The 23,875-nt window shown below is 43.6% G+C and overlaps 1 protein-coding gene across 4 annotated transcripts in view; it reads left to right on the forward strand.

Moving 5' to 3' along the window:
* Window positions 1-23,875, forward strand: part of LOC138603361 (plakophilin-4-like) — a 55,176-nt gene that overhangs the window by 4,994 nt on the left and 26,307 nt on the right. For 3 of the 4 annotated variants that reach the window (XM_069675095.1, XM_069675094.1, XM_069675097.1), the window contains exons 3-7: window positions 12,246-12,358; window positions 14,211-14,245; window positions 14,813-14,920; window positions 17,888-18,042; window positions 20,873-21,350. In XM_069675095.1, the coding sequence (XP_069531196.1) occupies window positions 12,246-12,358; window positions 14,211-14,245; window positions 14,813-14,920; window positions 17,888-18,042; window positions 20,873-21,350 (889 nt within the window). The remainder of the gene's footprint in view (window positions 1-12,245; window positions 12,359-14,210; window positions 14,246-14,812; window positions 14,921-17,887; window positions 18,043-20,872; window positions 21,351-23,875) is intronic. The other variant, XM_069675096.1, reaches the window with a different exon arrangement.

Here is a 23,875-nt window from a genome sequence, read left to right on the forward strand (position 1 = left end):
TAGTACTTGTGCATCTCTTTGTGCTGGTTTTATGCCTCTTTGGATTAATGTTGCATCTTTATCTCGTCTGATTGTATCCTCGGCAGCTCCTTTTGAACCTAAGTGGCCATTGTGGCTCTCCTTGTCGATATGTTGGATCTCTTTGAGGAAGTATTCCACATTATCTGGTGGTGTTGTTGTGTCTAAAATACCTCATATACCTGTGATACTTGATCGAAAGAGGCTGGTTTGAGTATTAGATCCAACTCCAGATGGGATGAAGTGAAGCACAGCTGGACTTGCTGATATTTCGCCTCTCATCCAGAACGCCTCCTCCCTTCTGATTGGCTGGTGGAGAGTCCCGGGCATTTAACCTCTGTGGGGTTGTTGAGGTCACATTTCGGTCGTTAATCCACCTGACTGTCATGTGAGAGTCGATAGAGTGACACGAGTCAAGGCGCAAATGGGCTTTAAAGCAGTTTATAATCCTGCGGGGGCCGTCAAGACGCTGGACAAGCAGCCTTCACAGGGTCGTCCTCGTATCCTGGTGGTTCAGCTGCAATGTCAGCTGGGATCATTGTTGCATGTTGTTCGCTTCTCTCTCCCCCACAAGATCCTGTCTGTCAAATAAAAACAAAAATACTCCTGCTGAAATAATGCTTTCACAATAAAAAGAAATCTGCACGATGTAGAACTTATTTGATATCTAAACACGTGAAAGAAAACAGACATGTGCACGTGAATGCAGAATCTGTGGACCAAGGACCAGATGTGTTATGGTTTGGAGTCTCCATTTGTCCAATCAAATTTAAGCTGGTACTCTGCAGGAAATCAGGAGGTCTGGATTGTCGAGGCAAAGCACATCTCAAGTCCTCTCTCGTCGTAGGTTATAGCAGGAAGACAAATGATCTTCCTGATGCTTAATCACTTTCCTGATATCCGCTGGCTAGTGTTGTAATAAGTCGGATTTGTCTTGCGTTTTGTCAACAACACATTCAGACTGGGCCCCTCCTCCTGGGCTCTTCGTTACCAGAAGCTCACTCTCGCTCTCTCATGCGAGAACACGCCCACCCCGCTGAGCTAACACCGACAGCAGCACGGTTACCTTTGCACTAGCATGCTAACCGCCGGTTAACTTGTCCCACCCGGTTTGAGGCGCCTACCTGTCCAACAGAAAGAAGGCCAACTCTGCATCGCTCTTTCACCATGTTCGCCGCTCTGAACAGGCCACTCCCACACTCATCTGTACTGTGCTGTGATTGGCTCAGGGAACCACAACAGCAACCCCTCCTGAAAACGTCCTGTGCAAAGCAAAACAACAGAATCGATGCAGAGGGAAGGGTCTCACAAGGGTCTGCACACACACTCACCAACACACATGTATAGCAGAAGGTTGTGGCAGAATTTTCATCCCATCAATCAACCAATGTTTCTGTTTATAGCGCCGAATCGTAACAAAAGTTAACTCAGGACACTTTACAAATAGAGCAAGCAGGTTTAGACGGCACTCTTTGTCGCATTATCTACAAAGAGCCGACATTTATCCGCCATGAGCAAGAAAAACTTTAACAGGCAGAAACGTCGAGCAGAATCAGACCCATTGGTGAAGAAGTGGGATCGAGAGAGAGGGATGGATAGAGACAGACAGGGGGAACAAACCTTTGACGTAAACATGGATGTATTTATTTTTAACCATGACCGCAGTGCTTCCCAACCTTAAGTTTGAGTCACCTAAACCTTAAAGAACCTGCAGCAGCAGATAAGAATATTCTTGGAGTTCTTTTCCTCTTTCGTTTTGAAGACTTGCTGGAGGAGTTGGTGCTCCAGGTCATGGCGCTCTCTAATCCTGCTGATAACAGGTGGATCGTTAACAGAGGTATGAAGATATAAGAGAAGCATGACTGTGATTCTAAACGTGCAGGGTGCCAGGAACCAAACATTTATCATGTCTCTTGTCTCAGACTGTTGAACAGGCTGCGACCGGAAAATATAATCAAGTTGCTTTTACCATCCTCCGCGTTGAAATGCATGCGGCAGCGCTGCTGAAGCGACAAATCTACCGCCTGCAGTTCCTCCACAGAAATGTCAAATTAGACGTGCTAAATGGAGCACATCAGTTATTGCCTTTCTATTGTGTTCGGGGGCCTGATGCTTTTTCACTTTGCGCTCATTTAGCCCATTAAAAGTTGGAGAGTGATCGACGTGCGCGGGGAAAATACCAAAGCTGGAGACGGGGGCGACTTGGAAACATAAGACCGTTGCTGTGTCAGCGCTCAGTTTAATTTTGTCACTTCCAGAGCAAACACCGAGATTGATTAGGTGTTGGGACAACAGCCTGCAGCGAAGATGCTGAGGAACGAAAGATGAGTCGGATGTGGAAGCTTTTTGCGTCGTTCTGTGAAATCAAGGATGAAGTATGTCTCTGATATCGGATCTAAACAGTTCACAGAGCTGTCACAATAAGAATCTACACCGTTAAAGAACAGTGTCAGAGGAGTTTGTTGTTTGCTTGTTTGGAGTGACCCAGGCTGGAGCCTATCCCAGCTGTCATTGGGAGAAAGGCGGGGTTACACCTTGGCTGATCGCCTGTCAATCACAGGGCTGACGCATAGAGACAGACAACCTTTCACACTCACACCTACAGGCTATTTTAGAGTCACCAATGAACGTAACCAGCATGTCTTTGGACTGTGGGAGGAAGCTGTAGAACCCGGAGGGACCCACGCATGCAGGTGGAGAACATGCAAACTAGGAACCTTCTAGCTGTGAGGTGGAAAAAGGAAGAGAACATTTACACCACGCTTTTATCTATATGGAAGGCGGGAGCTAGCAGCTGGTTAGCTTAGCTTAGCCCAAAGATGGTCGCTTGGGTTTGCAGGGAAATGCGACCATTTCAGACTCCAGGACGTTCCTGCTCCATCAAACAAATAGTCTGAGGCTCAACCGCCATTTAGATAAACATTTTTTACATTGTGGGTTTCTTATGGAGGGATTAATTGTCTCATCTAGCCTGGGACGAGCTTGCCTAGCTTGCTGAAACCACAATCGGCATTGGATAAGGGGAAGAAAACGGATGGATGCATGGATATGACATGTAAGTCATTAAGCTTAAAGGGCCAGTTCGCCATTATGGTAGAAAAAAGTGCAATTTCTCTCTGTGCCTTTGGAGGACGCTATCCGCTTCTCCAATGAGCCCTGGGAAACCTCCCAGCTTGCTTAACTACACTTCCTCAATCAAGGACGCCGCCTCCGATGGTTTGAAATGTCGACTGCAGACCTGAAGATTTTTTAGACGATCCAGCGGTATATTCTCGTCGTGTTTCAGATTCTGTCCCGCTCTGAGCCGTCGCCTGCAGCGAAACGGTCGCATTTCACTCCAGCGTCTCTCGCTGGGTCGTTCCTTTCAGAGGGAGTGGCGCAATGCATGCTGGGTGTTGTAGGAATGTAGGATGGGCGAAACCACGAGCTGTTTGTACAACTTTCTCCACAGCTATGGCGCCAATTTCAAATATTATTGCTTCTATCGATTACAGAGAACACCAGCTTTGACTGACAGCGGCTTTGTCCAGGGGAGAACTGCTCCTTTAAGACTCTTTTTCCAAAATGTCCAAATATTCCTTTAAATGTCTTCAGACAAATCCTTGGAATTGTGAAGGAAACAACCAAAATTAGCTCAAAGTCACGACTATTTTTTCATCTTCTTTTTGCAGAAATTCATCCGAGCTGCAGCGTGAAACATTCAAACCCATAACTCCATCAAGTCGGTTGTTTACACTCTGGATGTCTTGTTCCTCATTTTAAACACGTTTCTCTGTAATCCAGTTCAGACATATTGAATATCTTTTGTTACTCGACTAGAATTTAAAAGAAAGCTCTGAGGGTTTTAGCGGTGGGCTTGGCGATGGTAAACAGGTCAATAAACCACAATAACATCAAATTAATTCTCCCATAGGTCTGCTTTAATCCTGTTAGGGAAAACAAAGCCAGTTAATGTTCCATCATTTCTCAAACATAGAGCATCTCTCTGCCAAAATGTTTTCAGACAGACACCCGAGGACTTGTTTGCTTCCACACAGCAGCAGACTGTTGCCGCGCAGGGCAGCTCCCAGGTGTGAACGCAGGGTCCCAGTGTATGAATGTGACGCATGGCGCAGCTGAAAAAGAACATGCACGCTCAGCGAAACCCTTCCCCGGGACAGAGAGGAGCTCAATAAAACAACAACAACTGGGCCGCGTCAGCGCTCTACATGCCTGGATTGATTTCCGCGATCAGGAGCAGGAACGACACACGACACGTCAGAGCAAATTTACCGAGCAGCTGAGCTCAGTGAGGATGATCGACGGAGCTGTGTGGCCATTTTTTTTTTGCAGGGTCACAATCTGAATCTGAGGGGTTAAAGCGGCTCTCTCAATCCAGTTATGTCATCAGCCTGGTGCTTCCCTGCCCCTGACGAAAGCGGAGGCACGAAGCTGGATTTTAATGCATCCGCTCTGTTGTATTTTTGGATAAAGAGAGCTTATGATGGCCTCTTGTTGCAGCTGATTTGTTGTTTACAAATCACAGATTGAAAAGGTTGCATGCCAGGTTAGCAGCCTGCGACTACGTCAGTGTGATGGAACAGGAAGCTGATTTTCTCCTCATGCAAAGTGTTGAGAATCAAAGAGAAAAGATCGCATCACTCTGTGCTTTTCCAGGGGTTATTAACTCCCCATTCTCTCGTCTACTTAGCGACTTCTGCCGTCTCCCAGAACGCCTCCCTCAGAGAGCGAACTCAACTTGTTGCTTCCCATCAAAGGTGGGCGTTCGGGCGTTTAAAGAGTCTGAAAGTGTTTTAATCCATCTATGGGTCACGTGTGTAGGCGGAGAGAGCAGGAGAGATGATAAACAAACGGATGCACGGCGTTGTGGTCGGTCGAGGCTGTAGTGGGTGTAGTAGCTCGTTCATCTGCTTTTTCCCTCTGATGATTTCTCCCTGTGTGATCGCGTACGTCAGAGGAAAATGGCGCCTCTGGACACAAATAGAAGACGTTCACAATGAATACGAGGTGGGAAGTACAAATACTCTTTTACTGGAGTTAAGTGGAGCTTTCTGACAACTTTTACCTCCTTTATTTTAATATCTGCACCTTCTACTCCTTACAGTGGACATTTTGGCAGCTAGATTTACTCTTCGTCTTTAGTCCCGTCTCGTCTTGTTAATGAACAAACAACAGACGTGTTGTCAGCATTCTTATTATCAAAGATCTATTTTTAGCTCGTCAACGTCTCGTCTTCAACATGGAAAAAAGGTCGCTGTCGAACATTTATCGTCAGAGTTTCCGTTAAGGAAATCAGATTATTTTTACTTTGCTTTAATTGCGCGTGTTTTCCCAACAACAAGACCGATTTTAACCAAAAAGGTTGGGACAAAATGGCGTATCCAATTGCACGTACAAGCACGACAGACGTACGATGACGCAAACAACTTAAAAGATGTATCAAGGGCGCCGGTTTAGCTTAGTGGCAAATACCGCGTCCCACATACAAAAGCTGTGTCCCAATGCAGGAGCCTTCGAAGGCCGTATTTGAAGGCCAATTGCGTCACAGCGGCGCGCCGAAGGCTGTCCCAATTCGAAGGCTCTATCAGATGCGGCCGACAAATGTGTCCTCCTTTTCCCGGGGCACGAAGGATCCATCGGGTGCGAGATGGGGGACTCTTACGTGGCCGGTTTCGACTCATTCGAATAGCTAACGTTACTCATGTTTAAAAAACGGAAAGGGCTCTTGAAACATGTGACGTTAGTTATGCTAGCTAGTCAACCTGCTAGCTACCTGCTGCTAGGCGACAGGAGCGGCGTTTGGTGACGCAAGAACAGCTGGTGATACAAACAGGAAATCCTCCGTAGACCAGATCATCTCATTTCAGTTTGGCTTTAACGTTTACACCGGCTATGAATGGAGCATCCTCCGCAGACCGCCTCCTTTCGAAGGCTGCAGCCCCTGGATTGAGGCTTCAGTTCTCGACGCGGCGCCCGTGGGTTCGACTCCCACCCTCGGCCCTTTACTGCATGTCGTCGCCACTCTCTCTCCCCCTTTTTCCGACACAATCCACTGTCCTCTCTCTCTGAATAAAGGCATTAAAGATGTATCAAGACGTAACAAAGAGAGAGACGTCGAGTTGATTTAATGTTGGAGAACGTGTAGCAACCTGGATGAAGATGGACCGACAACATCGACTTCTACTTTAAAAATGAAGCAGAATCAGTAGCTCTACTTCATCCAGAGTCTTATGTCACACACGTATCTGTACTTGTACTTCAGTAAAGATGTTGAGTACTTCTGCCCACCGCTGCATTAAAGCTGTGTCTGAATAGTTTCCTGCTGTATCAGGCACGTCTCATTATGTCTCTTACAGTTATGCTTCTTCAGAATTGCTTCTTCAAGCTGCAAAATTGGCTTAAAAAATGTTAAGCTGCCCTTTTTTAACAAAGTCTTTACGGGTGAATTCTCCCTTTAAGAGGGCGAGTTACAGCGAGAGCAGCGATGTGTCGCAGCGGCAGAACTAGGCCGAACATTTCACGGATATCACAGATGCAGTCTGGATAAACTGAACTGCCGGGCTATGATTAGACACGGCAGAGAAAGGGAGAAAGACGCAGAGGTCTGTGCTTGGTGTCACTCGATAAGAGAGAGGAACACTTTGTGACGGTGCACAATACGCCGTGGAGAATCGGCCCGTAGCCTCCAGCTGGTACAAGACATCGCCTGGCACGGCTGTGCATCGGCCTGGCAGGGGCGAGCCGCGTCTCCAGACATCATGAGGTGGCTGGTGCAGGGCAAGACGTGGCTCTGTTTGTCCCCAGAGGCTCACCGTATCGTGGCGAGGCTGAAACAAGGAGAGCTGTGTGCTCTTGTCCCGTCTCTGTGCGGCTCTGAAGTGATGTAAGGAGAAGTCAGGCAGAGTCAGCAGTGGCGCACGTTTGAGCACCATGGGGTTTGAGAGGCACGATGTCGTGTCCCTTTAAGAAGCGAACGTGTCAATAATGCATCTCATGTTTGCTGCGTACATTAGCTGACTTTATTTTGACCTTTTCCCTCGTGAAGTGCGTCTTGAGTTTCGTGTTGTATTTTCCTCTCATCCAACAATGTTACTGTCTTTGTCCCAAAACTAAATCCATGACAACCAACACCTCAAGGGCTTTATTTAGCCTGTGCAAGCCACTAATTGTCTTCCTGTTTGACTGTATTTTGTTGGTGTTCACCTTGAAAGCACAGTGTTTGATTTCCACATTGCTAACTCCAATTGTAAAGAGGGTATAAAGGTGCAAAAATCAAGGCTTGGTAAGTAATTCTGTCTTATCTGCAGGCCTGCAGAAAATATTCTGTGATAGTTTTACTTTTTTAATAAATTGTCTTCACGACTTTGTGACTATTATCCTGGAAAAATGTTGAAATCACTTAAAATAAAACAAACATTTTTTCTATAGTTTTTTAATTAAAAATGCACTCTTTGCTATGATATAGACTTGGGACGTGCATTTCAAGCAAAAGTACTATTTGGTATTCACTCGGAACTACTCGACAATTCTTCGAAGACGGTTCTTCAGCAGTCTCTAAACGAGCAGCTCACCTGCATTGTCTTCATAAGCTGGACATATAAGCTGATTGGCTCGTCAGCTGTGCACATTCTCAAAAAGGAACGCCACGTGTACGCGAGATGCAGTATGCACATGGGTGGTGTAGCTGCAGAGGGGGTGTGACAGCGTCAACACACCAGCAGGGACAACAATCAGAAAGTTTTGAAGAAGAGCTGATAGACCAAGTCCGCGATTATCAGCATCTGTAGGATGTGTTATTACCACTACACAGAGACAAACATGCCTGTCAAAACAGCTGCAGACACATACGTTCCAGTTTAGAAGTCGACGTGGAAACCTGCAAAACTAAATGGAAACAAGTCCGGGAGCGTTACGGCGCGGAGGAAGAAGAGTTGGGACGGAGCAGACGGTTTGTTCTGTCCACCGAACACACAAAAGCTGTCACGTATTCTGCCGTGATCTCAGAGTGAACAGAACAGTAACCTCCTCGAGTGTTGCCATGTCTGTTGTTTACATCCCACACATACAGTAGTTGCATATGGCCTGAGCTCTCTGGTGCGCCCTCTAGAGGTATCCTCCAGTAACACGCGAATTGCATAGACAAGTATGTGAACAATTACGTTCAGGCCAAGTTTTGCTCCAATAGTCTTCTTGTTGGGACTGTTTACTCTCTCTGACTGAATTCAATCAAACTCCAAACCCCTGCTGATGGGAGCATGTCTTCCGCTATCATCTTTGAGATGAGGTCGTTGTTAGCAGTTCATGTCAAACATTAAACTGACTTTGCGTTGTTGTTCTGTGGATGGACCTTCTTCTGGTTGCCTGGCTCTCAAACGTGCATCACCTTTCGACCTTACCTTTCAAAGTTTGAACTTGACCTCATTCATGGACTTCCACACAGAAGTCTTTGACGGCTGCAGAAGTCTCACATTGCCACACCTGTTTCACCGGCACCTGGCGCTAATGCTTTCTTCTTCTTTTGTTATTTAATGGCGGTTAGCAAACAGCTTTCAGATGCACTACAGCCACTGTTTGGCGTTAGTGCCGCATCACAAGCAGGCACCGGTCAAAATCATGACCCTTCCCTGATATAGAGCAGCTGCTTCAGCCTTATAAGTGGACAAACATCTCCAATATACTTAATTTAGTCTTATTTTCATATTGGCAGAAAAATATTTTTATTTCTTAACTCCTTATTTTGTCTGACTTTCTGCCTACTTACCAGGAAAAAATGCCCGAATCACTTCAAAGTTTGGACAAAACAAACCCAAAAACTTTGCCAGGCTTGTGAACGTGTGGACTGAAACGAAAAGTCTGCAGCTGCTGAATCGATAAATCATATTCTGCATCGGTTTTGGAGGCATATCAGCCCCATAAGTGGACAAACAGCCCTCCAATTAACTGGGAATAATTGCTCCAGAAAAATCAACACTTATTAACACAGCAGAATGAGCTGTGCGCGCCCACTTCCCTCCTGGGGATCATTAAAGCTTCATTCAGCCTGAGCTCCACTGATAACGTGTGGACAGCACCCTGTTTGTTGCTTCTTCTGTCAGATTACGTCTGAATTAAGAATATTTAAGGGTTCGTTTTAAAGTCACGAGCAGACTCACTGGTTTACTCTGTTGTTGCTCTCAGCTGTGATGTTGTGTCTTTCGTCCACAGCGGATGAGACAAACAACCGACAAGATGAGACTATTAAATTAATCACTGTACACCATCTGACTGAGGAGACGGTGAAGGCGGCGGGCGTCACATGGCCGGAGCTGACCCAAATACAAAAGAGCTTTAATCAAGAGACGAGACGCGCGTCTTTTGTAGTTTTTAAAGGATTATGATTTCAGCGACTTTCATCCTACTGTACTACGAACACACCAGACAGATAGATCGACCTTTTCTCTGCATTATTTAACATTAACTTCTGCATCCCAACTCTTCTAATACTGATAAATTAAGTTTTAAATGGTTTTACAGAATTTCTATAGAAATGTAAAACCAGAAAACACCTTCGAAATGAAATAAAAGACCAAAGTGTAGTTTGTACCTGCAGGTTAAGCTAGCTTTAGCTATAGATATATTTACCTTTTCTCAAGCTGTTATCTATATTTAATGATTATCCCTTTTAATAAACCAATATTTTTATTCCCTTTAATATAAATAAAGTGGTAGATAAAAAACGTCCTTCTAAACTCAGGCTGGTAGAGTAGATTTAGCCGACATCCTCGCCTCCGCTTCGAGTGAAATTCAGGTTATTTTGGTGTTTAAGGTGCTTTTTATTTACAGTTTTCAGTGTAATTAATTGTTATTATCACCTTTCTAATATTCATATGTGCTTAATATTTGTAGAGAGGCACAAAGGACAGAAAAGGGCTGCTTTTTCTACGATGAATTGGAGAAATGAGATACAGTTTGTATCATCAAAAGCAGAGTGCAGTATCCGCATCATTTAGCCAACCAAAGATATAAAATCAAGACATACAACGTTTTCCTCTGGTGCACATTTCCCTGTCAGCCGTCGCAGGATAAATATGTTGGCAGATATATCATAAGCAGAAGCAGATATCAAATATACTTTAAACGGACATGGCTTCCCTGAACATTTATTTACATTGTCAGAGCTGACACACACAAACAGATCTTCTTCAGGGCCCAGCAGATGCTGATCAGAAAGACGTCATTCCCTTCTTTGGTGGAGTGCACCCCGTCAGGCAGGAACATCTTCTCATTAAAGTGTCAATAATTTCCGTCCTTCATGCGTTGGTTGACGGTCTTCCTGTCGTTGTTTGTCTTCCACGCCTTTCCCTCTCTCAAATTATCCAGTGAGATGTATGCTAGTATGACCCTATGCCAATGTGTTTGTGGAGTTTCCTTTTGTATTTGTCAGTGATAGAGGTCTTAGATATACCAAGTAGCAAAGATAACGGGTCACCATCTGTGCTCACAGAATCTTAGTAATTTCCTGCCCTATAATCGCCACAACTGCTGTATTTTCCTGCAGGACACCCATGAGTTGGTTGACTTACTGTTTTGAATCCTCCAATTTGGCATTTTTAAAACCAGAAGTGACCATGTTCGGACGAGAGGCTGTTATAGGAGGGAGGCTAAGAGGTGTATCTGATATAAGAATGGCAGTTTAGTTAGTCTAAGCTTTAAAATGAAGCTCCAAAAACATGTCTGCTTTAGCCATAGGTGCTGCTAAAGATAGAAAAACAAGCATCTTTGAGATGGCTAAATGATTGCGCCAAAGGCCAATAACGCCCCTATTCATCAGTCAGTCAAATGCATGCAAACTTTAATTTAGTTGTGAGGAGATATAAGGACATATATTACTTACTTTTCTTTATACATCTACTCCTTTTATATTCATTTAACAGATATAGTTTTATTTTACACTTCTGCTTAAAACACATCCAGATCAAACACCCCGGACTGCAGGTTTCAAAATAACCTTCAAACTAAATAAAATGGAGAAAACCGACTTCACTGCATCACAACAAACAAAACAACCTTTCACCTTGACTGTGAAACATTTCTTTGATTGCTTCCCGGGAAGCCGTGTGTGTTTTCCGGCCGAGTAGTTTTATATTTAGACATTATTTGCAGACAGCTAATTCTCCGGTGGACCTCCATGATGACACCAGCTGTGGTTTCTTGAAGATTTATGAAGCAGCTGGGTATCCTCTGCGTTATGTAACCCAATGCAAATGAGGGAGCGCCGAAGCTACCAGCCATTTGGTGACAGTCGGTAAACATCTGCTCCGCTTTCATACCCTCGAGCAAGGCACTGGATCCCGACCAGCTTTTAGAGCTTTTAAAGCATAAAGTGTTTGTGTTGTCAAGTCGCCAAAAGAACGCTCTGCTGCCGAACGTTCATGTATTTTTTAAGACATAAATAACTGTGTTTTAAGTAATTGAATTATGGAAATGTGCAAACTGCTTTTAATGCTTTATATTCACAAACAAGTTGTGTTTTCAGGGTAAAACGAAAAGACATTTGGCCCATGTAGCAGAGCCGACAAGCAGCATCTGATTTCCACACTCTCATTTAAGTTAAACACCAGAAACACTAAAACAAGTACGACTAAAAGTCTCAGCATTTAATTGTTTTTGCTTTAGGCCTTGAATATTTGAATATATTTATGCTGAGATTGAAATTCCCAGGGATAAACCAGCTTACTCGTAGCGGACAGAGGGCAAATGTGTCTTATTTTTGATACACAATCTTCAACTAGTAAAAGACTCAGCTCTACGGAGGCCTACATGGACAATATACATTTGCGGTACTCAGAATAATCAAAATAGCCCTCTGAGAAGGAGGTTATATCTCTTTTTATTCTCTATTCTTCCTTAATTGCAGCCTTGAAATCTGTATTTTATCAATCTTTTGTCCGTCCTCTGCCTTTGTGCTGAAATTCTTTAAACGTGTGTAATTACATCATCTGAACCGAAGGCCATGACACGGTCGTGGACACAGTCTTAAATCTTGAATCCACTTTAACAGGTCTGAAAAAAAAATAGTGCTCTTAGCGAGCTTACAGCCGGTGAGAAATAAGTCACGCAGACAAAATACAAAATGGGTTTTATATTTAATTCTAACTGGCGTCAAATAGCTCTTAAAGAGGAGGCTTAAATTGCAGAGTCATGGTGGATGTAAGGATGTAATGAGTGCCGTAAATGTCCTCCCGCAGGAGCTGCAGTTTGAGCGGCTGACTCGGGAGCTGGAGGAGGAGCGGCAGATCGTGGCGAGCCAGCTGGAGAGGTGCATGCTGGGAGCTGAATCGCCAGGGGGAGACAGTAGCAGGTAAATTTGATGCCCTAATATCCTCCTTTATGTCACCTGTAAATGATGCATCTCATTCTCCAGCCAAAAGATGGCTAATGCTCCGAGAGATTTATGTGGTATTTAGTTTACTTGTACTATTTAGCATAAAGTTTTTGGATTTAAAATAGGTGTCAAATTTGGTGTCTCTTTTATTGCCTTTCCAAAATAATAAAAAACAAACATGCAAAAGTGCACGGACAAAATTAAACAGTGTGTTTCGCTCTGACGTAAGCTGCAAACGTGAACATGTCCCGCAAACTAGCTAGCTACCTCTATTAGCCTCCCAGTGTAACTTCCAAGGCTAAGGAAGTTTTCATACATTATTTTGTTGTGTTAAAGATTATGTTAAAAAACAGGGAAGACTGTTACTCTTCTGTTTGGAAGCTAACATATCAGATTTTAGGCTAATGTTAGTAGTTTTGTCTGGCTGTTTATTGTTAAGCTTACACTCCAGAAACGTGTTAAATTAGCGTTTCATTAGCCGAACAAATCACTTAGCTTTCATCTTAAAAACTTTTTCTTTAATTTATTTAATGAAAATTAAAAGAAGACCCTTTTGTAAGGATCTTGTTTTAAAACAGGTCAGCTGCCAACATTAGAAAGTCAGCAACTTGGTTGGTTTTCAACCAACTTGTGGTGCTAATCTTAGCTTAGTTAGCTAGCCATAGCTACTCTACTTGAATTTCCCAGCAACAGTTGACATTTCAACCGGCAGAACTGACGGTTGTTTGGCAGAATAAGAAGCCAACTTTTGTTTAAAATCAAGGACTTAATGTTTTCATGAAAATATTAGAGTTTAAATTGTAAATCTGCCTCTGTTATTAATTTAAACTGTTATTGTGCAGCGCAGGAAAGGAAAGCTAGCAAACACGCAACTGTTAGCCTTAGCTAGCCTAACTGTTACAACCAGTAACGGTTGTTTTTTCAGCAGCACAAAGGGGTTTTGTGTTTTAGCTTAAACACACAAGTGTAAGGATTACAAAAAGCTCAAAAGCTATTTGATAATTGTCTTTAATTTAAATGTATTTAATGTTTACAACACTTTATATCTCAGGCAAAAACATCCCTTTAGACGGAGCTAATCTCTGAACATTTCCTAAATCCTGGAAACAAAATAAGGCAAAGAAAATACCCCAGAAACATGATTAAGGTTGTTTTATGGATTCAAGTTAGATTTACACAAAGCTTGGTTGCAGACTTTGCTGTCAAACCACATAATGTTGATATGTGTCGTCATGGGGACTGATGTCCAGATAGTTGACAGTCACATTGTGCTGTCACAACACACACACATCAACCTGAACCCAAGCAGAACTCTCTAAAACCACCCAAAGATTGAATGCATGAAGAAGCACTTTATATCTTCATATTTAGATATTTTAACCAGTTTTGCAGTTACATATTTAATAACCTCTGTCAGATTATCTTAAAATCTAAGTAGGCCTTTGACTTTGATTATAATCCTGCAGAAAACAGCACTCGTGTCCTTGTTATCAGCGGATTTGTCCTCCAGCTGCAGGTGTTTTCTCTGCCCAGATAAAGCAGTTCATGGTTATACAACAACTGATCCCAGCTGGGGTCAACTGACTTCCATTTTTCATCAATTTGAAAATAAATCGAAGTTCCTGGTCCTGCAGATTGAATGTGAAGAAATGTATCTGAAGCAGAAGATTCCCAATGTATATATTTTCTCCTGTTACATTCGAAGACGCTCTCCTCCTTCCTCTTCCTGGACTGATTGAATGTAAAGTATCACCGTGACTCTGATTTGATTTACGTCTCTGTCTGCTTTCTCCTCTCCTCCATCACCTCCTCTTCTCTTCTGCTGAAGCTCGTCCGAGAAGTCGTTTGCATGGAGATCTGCAGGTACGATTCCTTATTTTTTAACCATCTTTAAGCTATTTCTAAGCAGATAAAACGACACAAATATGCGGTTGTAACATCTTGTGGGTCCTGAAGCTTTAAATAAAATTAAATGGGCATGATTTTGGCTTTAAAGGGAGCATTTTCCACATTTATAAAGTCAATTTAGCCTCCAATGGGCTGAAAATTGCCCGACTGCAGCACAGGCCGGTGGAGCAAAACAAAAACAATGTTTCCGCTGGAGTATATGGGCTCTGAAATGGACCCATTTACTATTCTGTCACAGATCCCTCTGCTCTGTTTCCTGGCCCATTCCTCACTGTCGGCTTTCCAATAAAGCAAAAGTACGACTATAAAATGTTTTATTCTTCTCTGTCTGCGAATGGACACTTTCCGTCTCTCAGATTAAGAGGATTCTGTCTGAAGAGGTGATGCCACTAAATTGTTTTTACACAGACTTTGCCACCCTTTGTTTTTATGTTATGACGTTTTAATCGCACAGATGTTTGACTAACGGTGCACCCAGGACTTGCTTTATGTTTATAACGTAACAGCTCAATGCTTCGGCAGGCGGAGAGTCGCAGGGCGGAGCCATGGAGGCGTCTGGACGTCACCTGGAGGCGGAGGAGGGACTGTATCTGCCTGAGCCGGACCGTGCCTCTCTGCATGACAGTGAGGGTCTGTTAAATTTACACACCACATGGTCTGAACAAAACTTTTGGTGGTGCTGAAATTTATGGTTGGATTAGGAAGAAAACATCTATTCAGTTGTCTATCAGTTTTGATCCATTGTGACAAGATAGTTGCTTAATTTCATGCTTTATATCTTGGTCTGGATTTGAGTTACATGATAAAGGGGACTTGACTTTAGGTGCGTTTCGATAGCAGGAACGAGGGTCTAAATTTAATTCCTGGGTGATTGATTTACACCCTGAAAAGTCTCTGCTCGTGTGGTAATACTTTCCAAAGGTCCACAAACTTTCAGGGGCGGGGCCTGCAGTGCTGATCGCTTCTGATTGGTTGAGTGTTCGCAGCATTTTATTTCACACGCATTGTTTAAAAGACTGCAGCTGCAAGCTCACTCGTGCAAGTTGAATCTCCTCCATGCTAACAGGGTAACTGTAGTGCCGCACAAATGATAATACCGGCTCGTTCGTCACGTTTTATGGCGTCATCTTTGTTGTATGGCCTTCATCTTTGACTCACCGCCACCTACTGGACTGGTGATGTAGTGCAGTTACTTTTATTGCTTCTCCATACATCATTGGCCTGACTTGCATAATCTTACCGGGACTTTAGGCTGCTGTGGAAACGCAGACAACAACGGGCCACAGGAACCATTTAGTTCCTTGAAGAGGAGTTCCTGGAACTAGAAGTTCCTTTTGACTGTGAAGACCCAAACAAAGCTACACCCACATCCTAACTGTGTCTCTTAAACATCAAATATTAATGACTTAAAAGTACATGAAGAAGAGGAAGGAAAGAAACATGCTTTTTTATTATTTATCGAGAGTTTAAAGCCTAAAAACTCTGACGCTGATCTGCTTCAACATTAGCAAACAGCTTTCATCTGCTGCATCCTTATTGGTGCATGAAGTGTGTGACATCATCGTTTTCCAGCTGGGTCAGTGAGAAGACAAAGGAAAACACACAAGTGCAGAAATGTTTGATGTTCAACAGGCAAAACATTTATTAAATTTATAGAAAATAATGCGTTAATGAAGAACCGCAGTCCCTTTGAACATTCATGCTGTCAAAACCAGTTAAATTAAAGTCTCCTTCTGTTGTCTTTAAGAACTAATCCCAGAACAGGCCCTGTTATTTTGTATAACATCTGGAAGCTGAACTTTCTAACACTCGTATCAAATAAGTTGATATAGTGCTTGTGTTTGGGACTATTTTCTGTTGTGGATTAATCCACGTTTGGTGCGTATTAAGCCGCTTTCCCACTGGTCAAAAAACCTGCTAACACTCGCTAACACCCAGTTTTAGCTTCATGGGAAAGGTTACGAACTGCATTCAGACCCGGGTCAAATGTCTCTGCAGTAATTATCGCCTCGGCTCCGATCGGCATTGATGGGAACACAAAACCTGCGTCGACACGCTAATCTCCGCCCCCTTTCCGGCGCGATGCTATGCGCCGTCAGTAACTTCTGCGACTCCTCGTCATCTCAGCTACAAACTCCTTCCGTCTCCGTCCGAGCAGTGCTGGAACATCGCTCCAAATTTGTCCGCATTGAGTTTGATAAACAAACTGAGTGAGTAACAGATACAATAAACGTCAGACGGTGATGCAGCAGAAAAGAGACAGACAGGAGGATACTTCACTGGCAATGGGAAAAGAGACAATCGGCATCTATAAGCGGGTCTTCCCGGGTCGGAAAAACCTGCGTCAACACGCTAATTTCGGTGGGAAAGGGGTTTAAGTGGCAGCAGGATGGTGTATGTGGGATTATGTCATAATATACTACAGTGTGTCTTGCACACGATGCTGCAGTACGCCTCAAAGATGTGTTTTAAGGGCAACAATGGAGGTCAATGAAAGATATATCAGAATGATCTTTTAAAGTGTCAGATTGTTGCTGGTAAATTGTCTGCCATGTTTGCCACGTCAACAAAGTTGCATGATTTCTAATGCAGAGAGTGATGTGAGCCTTCATAACAAATCCCACTGATCCCACTTCTCATTAACACTACAGTAGGAGGCTGATGTGTGTGTTTTTCCAGGCAGTCGCAAAGATTTATGTTTAATTAATAGCAAATGTAAAAATATGGTGACACAAAATCTACAGCCCATCTGTTCCAGTAAGTTAAAACCCCCGAGAACATAAAGCCTGTCTCCGCTCTGCCGTTTGAGTTTCATTCTTTATTTCTTTTCACCGTCTTGTCTGGAAAGTTTCACGTCTATTCACACCTGGGAGCTCTGCAGTACAACCACAGCCGGTCGCTGTTGGACATTAGGCATCTTCACTGGAGCGGATGACATCTCGGTCCATCAAGCTCCCTCACAGCTCGTGTTAAACCGCAGAAAGATGGGAGGCCGATAGAGCGAGGCGTTGATGCAGTCAGTGCAGCTGTGAATTCTTATGTGTGCAGGAGAGGCTTCCATTTTATCCGGCTTTAACAGATAAGAGAAAAGAATATTTAACACGTATAAAATGTCAAACCAAGCTCGAACCGAACCCTGAGAGTTCTTTACAAAGATGATTCAACCTCCCTCTTATTACAATAAATTACAATATCATAAGTAAACATAACTGCTGCGTCGCTGTTTGAGATTTTAAAAACAAACTTGCCTTTGGTCTTATTTATATTGCACAGTCGGAGTGGACCGATAGTGTAAAAATATCCCCCGCACGCTCCCTCCTCTTCATCCTACAGGAGAAAAAGTAGGGCAGCATTATTGCAGCTGTGCAGCATATATGCAGATTGTTCCTGGGACAGCATAAAGGCTTAATGCAGATATGCACGCGCATGTATTTATATGCATAATGTCTTTTAACTAGTTGAAAGCAGAGGGAGATAATATGCAAATTATGAAACCGCTGCAAACGTTGGCGGCTGTGCCGATCGGTTTGATCGCACCTCAAACTCGTCCCCTTATCTTCAGTGTTTCCTCACCCTCTGCTCCCTCCCTTCCTCCAGGTTCAGGAGGTCACTCAGCCCAGATGACGTCCTATTCAGACAGCGGCTACCAGGACAGCAGCGTCAGTTACTACAGCAACCAGAACGTGGTGCGTTCAGAGCCACGAGCGTCCATATCGAGGAGCCCGAGAGCTGAAGGTCAAGCCTCGGGGCAGGTAGGACGGATCCCCACTGGGTCTCCATCCATTTAATGCGTATTTATTCATGTGGACGTTGCACAAGGAAAAGTAACGTACGATTAATTTATACAAAAAGAAGTTTGAAAATTGGAACAAAAGGTATCAGAAACTAAAAGGTTTGAGGTCATTCTTCATCTTGGAAACAGCAAAACAATCATAGTTGTTGACTGTTTCACAAAACCTTCATCAGCAGAGGAAATTGTCTCTAAAAAACACGACCCGCACAGTGATTGTTCAATCATTTAGCAACCGATCTTGCACAGCAGGTTTGTAAGGTTTTAATTCCTCCAAAAGCTACCGCAGCGTGCATGTGTTCTTTATCATTCAAGCTACAAAAATAGTTTTACTCTGAAATTAAAGGGCTTTTTTTACCAGGGACAGGGAGCTTGTTTCAGCCTCAATCAGTTAGCATGATATCACATTTGTTCGGTAGCTTAAATGCACATTTATAACCCTTTAAAATGAGTAACTATATAGATAAAAATAAGTTGACTGAAACATGAAAAAGTCAACAAGACACATCAGGGACAAAATCAGCTGAGTCTGCTTTTAAACTGCAGTGTACCGAGGACAGGCTGAACAACACGTTTTCAGATTGGCAGGTTTAAGACGTCACAAACCTAAGGAGCCAATCCCGTTAATGGACGGAGTGACGCTATGCATATCATTATGTGTAACCCATGGCAACCACTTTTTTGCAAACTCACTACTGACAACTACTAATTACAGCATTGTAAGCGAGCTACGTTTCAACAAGAGACATGTTTTGTTTCGCGACTGAGGGGGCGGTTGTAAATGTGCATAGTGGGCGGGGCCTATGCAGATATTGGAATTTTTAATGAGGGAGAAGGAGGAGAGGCCTTGGGAGGATTTTTACGGGGTAATTAAACATATCAGACACAATTTATTGTCTCAAGCAGAGCATTTTATAGGTCTTAAAACATGACTGGAGCTGCTCTTTAGTTATCTAGCTAGCTACAGCTGCTAGTCGTCTTTAAAGGCAGCAAAATCATCCCTTGCAGGCTGAAGATGTGACGCTGCTTATGTCCACCAATAAGGAGCCATTGTTTCAAATATGACTTAGAATTGAAGTGGTAAATCTGCCACTGTTATCTTTGTAAACTCCAAATGTGCCAAGAGAAAACACTGTTTTACCACAAGGTCAATTTAGTGGATGTTTGAAATTTCAAGCTAACGTGAAGCAGTGCAAAATCTAGCTGCAGAATTAGATCCTTCCAGCGTCACCTTAATATTAGTGTTTCTTTTGTCTCTATGATTAATAATCTTCATTTACAGAGTAACTGCAGCCAGCAGGGGCTCTAACTGTCATTAATGAGGAAGAACAAAAGCTAAACCCTTCAAATAAAACAACTTTAAAAAGCTTCGTACTCCACCAGCTCTCTTCCTTGTGGTGAATAATTATATGCTCTTTGCATGACATTAGACGCCGGAAAGACAGATTATAGCGAGGCTGAATTTTCTCCAAACCGAGCAGCCTCGCTGGATGTGCTCACAAGCCTCGGCTCTTAATTTCCCTTCGAGGCGTTCGAGGCTTTGATGGATTAAGGCGGCACAGATCGGCAACCAGTTGGCCAAGTCTGTAAACGAAGGACATTTCACATTTGGTAATAAGGAGGAAAAAGTAAATGTTTGTCACCATAAATATGAAATATTCTGTCAAATCAGCCCTGAAACATAATGAATGTGCTTCTCGCAGAGCTCAGCTTATGGCGTAATGAATGTAGACATTTATTCAAAGGCACGCACGTTCGGTTCCTTCAACAAATGAAGAAGATAATGGTGCTCTTCATCAGGCGTGATAAAGCTTCCTGCCTCACATTACTGGTAATTGGCAAGTGCATTTGCATATTGGAACAGTTTGCAGAGTCTAATTCTCATTTTTTCAAGTATTTATCAGAATAAAAAAGAAATGAGGAACAGTTAAGGATATTAAACCTGACACTTTGGTTGGTTTTTGGCAGCAGCGGTCGCAGGAATCAATTGGAACTTAATTAAAAATGTCATTAAAGGTCTTCAGGTAATGACGATGGAAGGTGGTCGATAAATACACTCCTGACTTACTGTAGATGTATTTTCCAGAGAAAGAAAGATCCAGAAACTCTGCACACGACTACAAAACTCAGGATGCAAAAACAGCAAGGAAGAAACATTTGGTAGTGGAACTGATGTCATGCCTACTTGTATTGTAGTGGCCAAAAACATCTTGCACCCTTCGTCACGCTTGACAGAAGAGGCGTGGTGCAGGCAGTGTGTCCGCACACTCGCGCCGAGTTAATGTCGTTGCATTACGTCAAGCTTTCTTAGTGAATCATGGAGCATTTAGGCAGAATTAAAGCTAAAGTTTTATCAGAGGAAAATATCAGCAGAAAAATGATATATCTGCCGCTGCCGATATGTCATTCTCAAGCCGTAATCTGCAGATACCGATAACGTGCATCCCCAGAATTTTCATCTATAAAGCTGGTTACTCTTGCTGATATGATAAAAATGTTTCACATATATTTCAAACTTATTATGCACCTTTTGAAGGTTCAGATGTCCTGCATCTCCTCCTAAATTGCACTTGTGTCTTATCCTCCAGATTTATGTTTACTGCAGACTCATGAGAGCGGGCTTCTAAGCATTTAACCAGATATGTGTTATTGTGTAAATGTATAAATTAATGTTCTTTGCTCAAGCTTGATGGCTCTGAAAATATCAGGGTATTTAATGAAGCTTAAATTAAGAAAAAAGCTTCATTATCACACATTTTCTCAGCAGTATTTTCCTCCCTTGTTCCTCTCAGGTGTCCGGCCGGATGTTACGCAGGATGGCCTCCCTCCCCTCCAGGAGCCAGTCTCCCGGTTGCGGCACCGCCGGCACTGTCTCGCCCTCCCGCATCTCCCTGCGAACATCCCAAGGCAGCACCTACGACTCGCCCATCCTCTCTGAGCCGAAACCTCTCGCCGCCGTGTTCCCCGGCACCTCCATGCCGCCTTCCTGCCCTTCGCCGACCTCCCCGACTGACGGCACGCAGGCCCTGGGAGGCGGCGCGGGAGGAAACGTTGGAGTAGCAGGAATAGGAAGTGGCGGTCGATTAGGCTCCACGCTGTCTCTAGTGGAGGGGAGGGGTTTGACGGGGTCGCCGCTACGCTCGGGGATGACGGCGGTGCCGCAGCACTACGGCTCCACGCTGCCCAGGCAGAGCCAGCCGCTGGCGTACGGAGCCGATCCATACGGGCTGTACCAGAGGAGCGCGCTGCCCCGCCCGGACTCACTCATAGGTCAGTCCAGCCAGATTAAGAAGATATGTCTTTAATGTCCTTTGAGAAATACAGAGAGCTCGAGTCTTAAATCACACCATTAGTGTCAGATCCATCAGAAACAGCTTCATCAAACTAACTTTTATCATCCCTGTGCAAACAAACTGCTTAAAAAAAGCAGCACCATCTGCCTTTGGCTGCAGATTTGTGGCGCTGCGAGTTCACATCGAGCAGCTCTGCACCACCAGACAGCAATCTGATTTCCTGCAGAAGCTGCTTCTATATTTGTTGAGCTGTTAAGCAGCAATGAGGCCAGTGATTCAACTGAATGATCTCTGTTCCACTGCACAGAACCCTTTACACTTCACTCTGCTGCATAATCAGGAACCAGAAGAGACCAAACAGCGCTACAAAGTCAGCGCCCTCAACGCCAATCACTCTGCATCTGTTGTTGCACTTGTGTGATTAAAACAAGCCCCATGTTTGCTGGTTTCAGCCGCAGATTGAACCAGAACGTTCCTGAGTTTGTCCATCCTGCAGGCCTCATTTGGAGATTGGAGGCAGATTGAATGTTCGCAGAGACAGATGCTGGTGTGGCTGCACCTTAAAGCTGCTTTGAAAGTCGATTTTTTTCGAGCTGGCAGCTGTTTCACGCTAAAAGAAGTTAAATTACACCAACAGCCAGAGCCAGAAAAAAGTGCTGAACAGAAGACATACTTGCTCATTTTATGAGTCATGCATAATTTAAGAATGAGTCACTGCATAAAAAGGAGGTGATGTAAAATGATTTCAAACATGAAAACAGGAGATGTAAGCAGCAATAAGCTGCACAGTCCCGTGCAGATGTTGTTAAACTTTGAACGCTGACAGCTCATCAGACAGAATCAGATAAACGTCACAAACAAAAGTCGTTGTTAGAAGTTTGCGTCTGCTTCCCCGACACATAAAAGTTGATTGCAGATACATCACAGCTTGAATGCAACAGCCGGGGTCAGCCCGACACATGGGTCTGTATGCGACTGACTGAGTGAGTAACTGTCTGACTGACTGACGCAGAGAGAGAGAGTTGCGACATCACAATGGTGGATCATGGAGCATATTGGACCTCCACTGACGCGACTCTCTGTCTATATGGCTCTGGATACTTTGTTCGGGGAGTAGGCGGGGCTGCTCGTCCGCTGCTCGTCCGCTGTCCTCACCTAACAAACTTGTTGTCACTGCATCATAAGGACAGTCCTTGTAACACATTGACCTGATGCGGTCAGCCACATACGAGGTCTTGTTTAACCTGTGGTAATAAGAAGATTCACTATAGTCTCGACTGCAGTTGTTTCCAGCCCCTTAAATTAAAGGATTGCCCACTTACAGCTGTCGCAACAGGTTGCTGACAACTTTGAGCTGATTTTTCTGTCTCATTTGAATAAACGTTTAAAGCCTGGAGAAGTAAAACTCAATATTTTGAAGTCGAGAAAAACTTTGCACATCTGCTTCAGGTGTAGGAGAGGAGAAATCTGTCAAAATTGCAAATGAAATAAACTCCCGCACACTGTCATTTATTTGCTTGTTTCAGTGCTCGAATCCGCATGCAAGTTGGACAGTGTGCGAGAGTTGCACATTTCAATGTTTTACATTCAAATTTGTGCAGAAAAGCTGTGTTTTTTATTCATCTTTATTAACCTATTTAACACGTATGACCTTGCAGATTTATCTACAGTGCAGACCCTCAGGTTATGAATCACTTCTCTACAGTTTACAACAAAAAAGGAGTGAAGTTATAGTACATTTGCACATTTTTTAACAGCTAAAATTCAGCTTTTAAAAGTGTCCAGATCATTTTCTACCACAGGCTCATAAAGAGGTTGATATAAAAACAGAATCCTTGAACGTAAACATTATTTTAAAAGCACGAAAGATCAATCTCTCTCTTTTACTTCATTTGTTTTCCCTTAAAGTAAGCAGCAGGGAATCATACGAGACGGGTCAATCTCGGATCCCATTGGCGATAGTCTGAGACGATACAGCCTCTGGGGACACCGGTGAACATGCCGGGCGGTCAGCAATAAACGACTTTCCGTCAAGATTTTGCTACAGAAAGAGAAACCGTCTTCTTCTTACCTTTGCTGAACTTACAACATCATGATGCAGATTTGTAAGAAGTAAAAACTGAAGCGTTGTCAGGTCTGTCCTCGAGAGGAGAAGAAGACTTTTAAAATGCTTAGATGCATTCGAGGAAGTCGGGAAATCTGAACACTGATCGGCTTTCGTGACACAGCGTCAGGGGAATTCATCTCAAGTTAAATTTTAAAGCTGATGGGAGTCGGGATGTCGTTACGGCGGATTACGTTCGGCCTGCTTTTGCTCTCCTCGCGGACTGTTTTTCCTGCATACGCTGCAGCCTGCTGATACGTGATTGGTCAATCTTACTCGGGCTACAAGCGTAGTTCAAACAGAACACTTGCCTTCCCGGAAATCCACGTCCCTGCCTGTAAATAGAGATTAGAGACGTGTATATGTGTGCATCTACATACATGAACCTCCGGGGTCTT

The sequence above is a fragment of the Semicossyphus pulcher genome, unplaced genomic scaffold (genome assembly GCF_022749685.1).
Source record: "Semicossyphus pulcher isolate SPU_LCO1_2020_fin unplaced genomic scaffold, fSemPul1.0.p SCAF_24, whole genome shotgun sequence".
In the NCBI taxonomy this organism is placed as follows: domain Eukaryota; kingdom Metazoa; phylum Chordata; class Actinopteri; order Labriformes; family Labridae; genus Semicossyphus; species Semicossyphus pulcher.